General features: G+C 40.4%; 1 protein-coding gene across 1 annotated transcript in view; it reads left to right on the top strand.

Annotated features, from left to right (window-relative positions):
* Positions 1–5,960, top strand: part of LOC102077749 (zinc finger protein 708) — an 8,822-nt gene extending 2,862 nt beyond the window's left edge. Inside the window, exons 2-3 of the mRNA XM_005463506.4 lie at positions 3,185–3,277; positions 3,729–5,960. Coding sequence (XP_005463563.1) covers positions 3,260–3,277; positions 3,729–4,892 — 1,182 coding nt within the window. The 5' untranslated portion in view covers positions 3,185–3,259 and the 3' untranslated portion in view covers positions 4,893–5,960. The remainder of the gene's footprint in view (positions 1–3,184; positions 3,278–3,728) is intronic.
* Positions 5,961–9,064: the final 3,104 nt, after the last annotated feature.

The following is a 9,064-nucleotide window of genomic DNA, read 5'->3' as shown; positions in this document are numbered from 1 at the left end:
CCCATTCCCCACTTGTGAGCAGCCACTATGCACAGCTGCAGGGCCTCACTGAGTTCCTTTGTCTTAGCCATGAACGTCCACAGACCACCTGCAGAGAGCTGCTGTTTTTCACCTGTTGAGTTGATCAAAACAGCTATTTCCAATTAATCAGGGTAATTGGGATGCTTTAGAACAGCTTTGACTATTTGGAATGGTATGAAACTTTGGATTTTCCCAGAGACTGTGACAGTTTGTGAAGGGTATGAATAATTCTGGACATGATACTTTTTGCTCAAATGTAAATAAAACCTGAGACGCCTGTGTCATTTCCAGTCAAAAAATAACTTGCTAGTTGAATAAAAGTAACTTTAAGTCAAAATTTGCCAGGGGTATGAATAATTATGGGCTTAACTGTATATATACAGTGGGGCAAAAAAGTATTTAGCCAGCCACAGATTGTGCAAGTGCCCCCACCTAAAATGATGACAGAGGCCAGTAATTTGCACCAGAGGTACACGTCAACTGTGAGAGACAGAATGTGAAAAAAAAATCCATGAATACACATGGTAGGATTTGTAAAGAATTTATTCGTAAATCAGGGTGGCAAATAAGTATTTGGTCACCTCAAACATGGAAAATCTCTGACTCCCACAGACCTGTAACGTCTTCTGTAAGGTGCTTTTCTGTCCCCCACTCGTTACCTGTATGAATAGCACCTGTTCGAACTCATCATCTGTATAAAAGACACCTGTCCACAGCCTCAAACAGTCAGACTCCAAACTTCGCCATGGCCAAGACCAAAGAGGACACCAGGAAAAGTATTGTAGACCTGCACCAGGCTGGGAAGAGTGAATCTACAATAGGCAAGCAGCTTGGTGTGAAAAAATCAACTGTGGGAGCAATCATCAGAAAATGGAAGACATACAAGACCACTGATAATCTCCCACAATCTGGGGCTCCACGCAAGATCTCATCCCGTGGGGTCAAAATGATCATGAGAACGGTGAGCAAAGATCCCAGAACCACACTGGGGGACCTGGTGAATGACCTGCAGAGAGCTGGGACCAAAGTAACAAAGGTCACCATCAGTAACACACTAAAACAACAGGGAATAAGATCCCGCAGTGCCAGACGTGTTCCGCTGCTGAAGCGAGTGCATGTCCAGGCCCGTCTGAAGTTTGCCAGAGAGCACATGGATGATACAGCAGAGGATTGGGAGAATGTCATGTGGTCAGATGAAACCAAAGTAGAACTTTTTGGTATAAACTCAACTCGTCGTGTTTGGAGGACGAAGAATACTGAGTTGCATCCCAAGAACACCATACCTACTGTGAAGCATGGGGGTGGAAACATCATGCTATGGGGCTGTTTTTCTGCCAAGGGGACAGGACGACTGATCCGTGTTAAGGACAGAATGAATGGGGCCATGTATCGTGAGATTTTGAGCCAAAACCTCCTTCCATCAGTGAGAACTTGAAGATGAAACGCGGCTGGGTCTTCCAACATGACAATGATCCAAAACACACCACCCGGGCAACAAAGGAGTGACTCCGTAAGAAGCATTTGAAAGTCCTGGAGTGGCCCAGCCAGTCTCCAGACCTCAACCCCATGGAAAATCTGTGGCGGGAGTAGGGCTGGGCGATATGGCCTAAAATTCATATCGCGATATAATTTGAAGCATGTGCGATAACGATATATATCACGATATAATCTTTTCTTCTGTAGAACGTATTTTCCACACTATAAAGCACACTTAAAATCCTTTAATTTTCTCAAAAATCGAGAGTATGCCTTATGTATGAATTCTGGTTGTGCTCATTGACCTTGAACCGATTTTGGCGTGTAGAAATCTGTTAAAAAATGTTTTAGTACAACTTTGGTAAGCCTGCTGATGGACTGCTTGATGGATTGTCAGAGCATTACGGCTGCCGTAGTGAGGAGGAATCTGGGTCCAAAACTCTGTCCCCTTCAGGTCCCAAAGTCAAACGAACACTGAGAGTTAAAAACAGTCTAAATTCTTAATTAAATCATCAGCGTTGCTGCTTTATTGGGTGTAACAATTAAGTTTAACATCCATGCATCCATGAAAACAGAATTTATTAAATTTAACGGAGTTAGAAGTTAACAGGAAGTTAGCTGGCTAGTTTACACCTAAACATTTCATACCATGTTCTGACAGAGATTTTTGAACCTAATTAAAACGTACAGCTCTGCTACCACTTCCAACATAAGTGAACACAGAAACACTAAACAGCAGTGACGTTTGCAGGGTTACCGAAGTTGGACTACCTGGTATATAATGTTGTGCTACGTGATTGCTAGTGACAAGCTATGTTAGCATATCACTAGCACAGTGAAGCTGGAGGATGAACGCTAACTTTTTTTCCACTCGATAAAAGTTAACGTGAGGGATTCTGGTGGTCAGGGACAAATGCAATTGCATAGCAGGATGCTATACACGGGCCAAACTTCAGTCAGGAGAACATAATTTACTGATGATAATCGTTGTAGCCGCTGTGATACTTTCTACCAAAACAGGCGCAGCTTGATGACATCATCAACATGTGCTATCGCGATATAGTCAAAATCTCTATCGTTGGCCAAATCTATATCGTTTCTATCGTATATCGTTTATATCGCCCTCCCCTAGGCGGGAGTTGAAAGTCCGTGTTGCTCGGCGACAGCCCCAAAACATCACTGCTCTGGAGAAGATCTGCATGGAGGAATGGGCCAAAATACCAGCTACTGTGTGTGCAAACCTGGTAAAGACCTATAGTAAACGTTTGACCTCTGTTATTGCCAACAAAGGTTATGTTACAAAGTATTGACTTGTATTTTTGTTATTGACCAAATACTTATTTGCCACCCTGATTTACGGATAAATTCTTTACAAATCCTACCATGTGTATGCATGGATTTTTTTTCACATATATATATATGTGTGTATATATATATATATATATATATATATATATATATATATATATATATATACACATATATATATATATATACATATATATATATATATATATATATATATATATATATATATATATATATGTATATGTATATATATATGTATATATATATATGTATATATAGATAGATATATATATATGTATATATAGATAGATATATATATGTGTGTGTGTGTGTGTGTGTGTACATATATATACATATACTTTTTTTTGCTGAGTAACAGGAGGAGAAGAGTGGTGGTGCAGCAGAGGATCAATTTCAGCAATTTGGACTCAGCTCAGCCACTGCAGAGGAAACAATGACTTCAACACAAAAGGTGAGAAAAATATCACAGTTACACTGTTATTGGAACTGTGTGTACAGCTGGTTGGTTTTTAAAAACCCATTAACAGCAGCTTTATCTTTTCTATCCTGGTCTCATCCATATATACAGAATCTACATTCAAAATCAGCAACCAAAGAGGTCACAAGAAAATACAAAGATCATATTTTATCCATACAAATTGAAACAACAATATCATCAGTTGAACTCAAAAAATGTTTATGAAATAAAAGATTTTCTCCGCTGATCAATATTTCCTAATGTCATTTTAATTACACCTCTCATTGTAGCACATCATTGTAATGTGATAATATCACCAGAATGTGGTGGTAACACATCAACAATGCGTTTGTTGACATGTTTGATTCCACTGACGGAGGGAGTTTCAGTTTGTTCCACGACTGCATTTCACTCACTGCCTCTGTTTGTATCTCTGTTACTGCAGGACCAACATGGAGCAAGAAGTCAGCGCTCTCAGGAGGCCGACAAACGTCACAGAAGAAAGAGAGAGAAAACATACACCTGTGACGAGTGTGGGAAGGGTTTTACCTCGGCTCAAGGCCTAAAAATACACCAACTCATCCATAGTGGAGTTAAACCTTACAGTTGTGATGAGTGTGGGAAGGATTTTAGCCAGGCTGGCAGCCTAAAATCACACCAACTCACCCACAGTGGAGTTAAAGCATACAGCTGTGATGAGTGTGGGAAGGATTTTGCCTCGGCTCAAGGCCTAAAAACACACCAACTCATCCACAGTGGAATTAAACCTTACAGTTGTGATGAGTGTGGGAAGGATTTTAGCCAGGCTGGCAACCTAAAATCACACCAACTCACCCACAGTGGATTTAAAGCATACAGCTGTGATGAGTGTGGAAGGTCTTTTGCCCGGGCTGGAGAATTAAAACTACACCATGTCATCCACAGTGGAGTTAAACCTTACAGCTGTGACTTGTGTGGAGGGTCTTTTGTCCAGGCTGGAAGCTTAAAGAAACACCAACTCATCCACAGTGGAGTTAAACCTTACAGTTGTGATGAGTGTGGGAAGGATTTTAGCCAGGCTTCCGGCCTAAAATCACACCAACTCACCCACAGTGGAGTTAAAGCATACAGCTGTGATGAGTGTGGAAAATCTTTTGCCCGGGCTCGAGAATTAAAACAACACCATCTAATCCACAGTGGAGTTAAACCTTACAGCTGTGACTTGTGTGGAAAGTCTTTTACCCGGTCTGGAGACTTAAAAAATCACCATGTCATCCACAGTGGTTTTAAACCTTACATCTGTGATTTGTGTGGAAAGTCTTTTGCCTGGGCTAAAGGCTTAAAAAACCACCAACTCATCCACAGTCGAGTTAAAGTGGAAAGCTGTGAGTTATATGGAATTTTTTTTGCCCAGGTTGGAGGCTTAAAAATACACCAACTCATCCACAGTGGAGTTAAAGCGTACAGCTGTGACTTGTGTGGAAAGTCTTTTACATATTGTGAGGGCTTAAAAAAACACCAACTCATTCACAGCGTAGTTAAAGCACACTACTGTGAGTTGTGTGGTAAAGCTTTTGCTCAAAGTCTAAACTTACAGAAGCATCTACTTACCCACTCTGGAATTCAGTGACAAACAGTACCAAAATATTCACCTGCAGATTCACACTGGAAATGATGTTTCCTGCTGTGATCAGTGTGGGAAATTATTTATAACAGATGCCACACTGAGGAGAGACCTTATAAATGTGACCTGTGTGAGAAGACTTTTAAATCTCCACATCACCTGAAAAAAACACCAACAGATCCACACCAGAAAGTAACTCTACAAGTGCAGTTACTGTGAGGATGTATTTATTTTTATCTTGTAATTTTAACCTGATTGTTTGGAACAAGTCTGATCAGTAAACTTATGGAGTTATACTGAATGAACTGTTTGGAAAACTGAAGACTCGTTTTCACTCAGTAAGCTGAGTGTTGTAATGTAAACAGTAAAACGTAATTGGACATTGGCAGAGATCACTTACGCTGTCATTGTTTAGAAGCAGAGCGACGCAGATGGATCCAGTTCTCAACCCTGTCGTCACTGTGGTGGTGGGAAAACGTTTCTCTGTGACCTTTGTGGGAGAACCTCCAATCATCAACGGGACCCTAAACCACGTCAACGTAGACACACTGGAGACAAAATGAACTACTGCAAAGAATTTGGGAGAGGCTTCCACACACCAAGTACATAAAAAAAAAACATGACCTCTTCCACTGCACGTGAACTTAAAGAACAATGCAGCTTCTCTGTCACTACATGCAGGGCGATCGTGGTTAAAGAGTTGGGGGTTTGCACTGTAATCGGAAGGTTGCCGGTTCGAGCCCTGGCTCGGACAGTCTTGGTCGTTGTGTCTGGTGGCGCCAGTGTCCGGCAGCCTCACCTTTTGTCAGTGCGGCCCAGGATGGCTGTGGCTACAATGTAACATCATGTGAATGGGTGGATTACTGGATGTGTAAAGCGCTTTGGGGTCCTTAGGGACTGGTAAAGCGCTATACAAATACAGGCCATTTACCATGTATATCAAGTTTATGTTTTTTCCTTTGAGGGATTTTAATTCTCTAAAATGTTATCCCTGTTACATTTTAATCTTTGTTCCCACAGTAGTGTTTAGTAGTTGTACTTGTTACTGTATTATTAAAGTTTTTACCAAGCTCATATTGTATCAAAATTAGTGGTATGGATATATATCATTTTCTTTCATTTGAACTTTCTTAGTTTTTCCAAAAATAACTATTTTTTAAATGTATTCATTTTAAAGAAACTTTAAATGTTAAAAACGGCAGCACACATAAGGACCCTTTTGTTAATTCAAATTGTATTCACACCTTGTGCTTTTGGGCACTCCAGTGATGTTGCAGCTCTGAAATATGGCCAAACTGGTGGCAAGTGGCATCTTGGCAGCTGCACGCTTGACTTTTCTCAGTTCATGGGCAGTTATTTTGCGCCTTGGTTTTTCCACACGCTTCTTGCGACCCTGTTGACTATTTTGAATGAAACGCTTGATTGTTCGATGATCACGCTTCAGAAGCTTTGCAATTTTAAGACTGCTGCATCCCTCTGCAAGATATCTCACTATTTTTGACTTTTCTGAGCCTGTCAAGTCCTTCTTTTGACCCATTTTGCCAAAGGAAAGGAAGTTGCCTAATAATTATGCACACCTGATATAGGGCTTTGGAGCGTGATGTCACGGGGGTGGGCGTGGAAAGGATTATGGCCCGATCCGCCATTTTGGGGGTCTAAAGCTCTTGAAACAAAGCGCAAGCGAAAAGGGAGCGAAGGCTGTGTGGTCGGCTGCAATGTTCGATCGCACGACTGGCAAGAGAATAAGCTTGAAAAGGGTTTGTCTTTTCATTCTTTCCCAACCTGGAAGCAACATGAGGCAGCTCGTGTATCGATGTTACCAAACGAAGGCGTCTAGCCTGGATAGCAGCTGTGAGACGAGCTGATATCCAGCTCTCTTCCATCTCCAGATATCTGTTGGTGCTCCAGACGGTTTCATTCCGGTAAGTTCTAAATATGTTCATATCACTCTTTATAGCCTATTAGTTTTATTTTCGATGCACTCTGAGGTCATAGCAAATTAGAACAAACATCCTACTGAGTGATTTTGCAGAAGTATCTTCTATTTATAGAGTTGCTAATTATTTGGTATTATTGCAGCAAACCAGCCTATGAAATGGATGAAACACATCGTGACTGGGTTCCAACATTACACATGGGACCTGCTTCAAACATACCACCATGCCAATCAGATTACTTCTTCCATGTGAGGGTGAAGAGGTGACCCTTCAGGATAAGATGGTGAAGGTTCGCTGCGTTTGGTGAATAGTGTGGTAGTAAAACCAGGGAAAATGAAACTTGCTCCTGTTAAATATTCTTAAGTCTTGTGCTGTATAAATAGTGGTATTTTTTTTTTTCAAAAAATACAGTAAATAATGTTAGTAGTGGGTGATATCATGTAAACACTGTCATGATTTTATGTAAACATTTTGTCATTTGTAAACTATAAATGACATGGATTCTATATTGTAACTGATGTGATGTTCTATAAAGTGGTTTTAATTAAAAAAAAAGAGGCAAAAATTAGTTTGTTTCTTTATTGAATTTTTGAACAGTGGTACTCAGTCAGTACATATTCAGTAAATGCAAATTATTTACATGGCAGTGCACTACAGGCATAAATCTGGACCCCTATATAAAACATTATGGCATTATAGCAGTGACAACTCCTCCACAGTAGCAGGTGGGATTTTTCTTTTTTGAGGACGGCTCCTTATACCTTTCAATACGGATGGTCTGTTTATGTTTTGATCAAGAGCCTTTTTTTGGGCAGCTGAAGAGGAGAAGTCTATCTTATGGCCAACCACTGACTGTATCTTGGTCATATTACCAGGCAAAACCCAGTATGCAGGTTCATCTGTAACAGTCCTCATGCCACAGATCCGCACTGTTGCTTCTACATTAAACAGAAGAGCAGCGACATGGATGCAGGTGTCCTCGACTCCGGCCATACAGGTGCAGTGGGCGGCTTCAACCTTCCCTGTGATGCTCACAGTGACCCATGGCTGCAATGCTGGTTCATTCAGTCTTTGAGAGTGCAGTACCTGAAACACACACAGACAAAGTTCATTTAAAGACAAGAACTATGAGCCAAGGCCGACATAAATGTGTTTTATCTACTTTATCATAAATGTAAATAAATGTAAATGTGTTTAGAAAGTTAGCACATACATGTAATTTTTCATTTCTTTATGTGTCCATCTATAGAACGCTGCATGTTATATTCTAAATCTGCCTGTTTTCTGTCAGAAACCTGCCTGCAGAAAATGAACCTAAAGTATGTAATGCAAGGATGTAATCACTTTAGAGATGGAGAAAGCATAAAGTGACAATTATGAATCACTTAATATGATAAGGAGATTCTGCAGGTCATTAATATATAAAATTAAAATAAAATGTATTTTTAGTGACACAGGATACAAATATAGAAGCAAGATGTATAATTAGAATTATTTATAATAAATATGAATAAATTATTGCAATTTCTTTAACCATAAAGAATAACTAAATCGTTCAGGACAATGTCACATCAATGCACTGAACTCACTATGTTATCCCTCTAACAGCCTCCACATGTTCTCACTGTAATTTCCCCTCATGAATGAATTTATGCTGCACTAATCTGAATGTTTGCAGGGAAATCAAACGCATTTCACACGCAGTACTCAGCTGACTTACCTTTGTTTGAATGACGACTTGTACGCGCTGACTCCACAGACAAGGTACGAAAATATGTCCGGCTACGTCCATAGCGGTTGGTCTTCAGGGTTTCTACTCCACAGCCGTGTTTCATAGGGGTCCACATTTCCAATGCACGCTATTTTCTGCAGGTACCGCCGCTTCGCCTCTGAACGCAATCGGTTTCTATACAGTCCATTCTCTTTTGAGCTGCTTTTAAGCACCTTTCTTGTAGTCGTTCGTAGACCCCGAAAATGGTGCCACACTCCCACAATGCATTGCGGCGTGACGTCAACTCCAAAGCCCTATAGGGTGTTGATGTCATTAGACCACACCCTTTCTCATTACAGAGATGCACATCACCTAATATGCTTAATTGGTAGTAGGCTTTCGAGCCTATACAGCTTGGAGTAAGACAACATGCATGAAGAGGATGATGTGGACAAAATACTCATTTGCCTAATAATTCTGCACTCCCTGTAATTACTTGGAAAAGTAACTATTGCGTTACTTTAAAAAAA

This window comes from Oreochromis niloticus, linkage group LG3 (assembly GCF_001858045.2).
Source record: "Oreochromis niloticus isolate F11D_XX linkage group LG3, O_niloticus_UMD_NMBU, whole genome shotgun sequence".
Classification (NCBI taxonomy): domain Eukaryota; kingdom Metazoa; phylum Chordata; class Actinopteri; order Cichliformes; family Cichlidae; genus Oreochromis; species Oreochromis niloticus.
The sequence above is the reverse complement of the archived record's forward strand: the minus strand, read 5'-3'. Positions and strand labels throughout refer to the sequence as shown.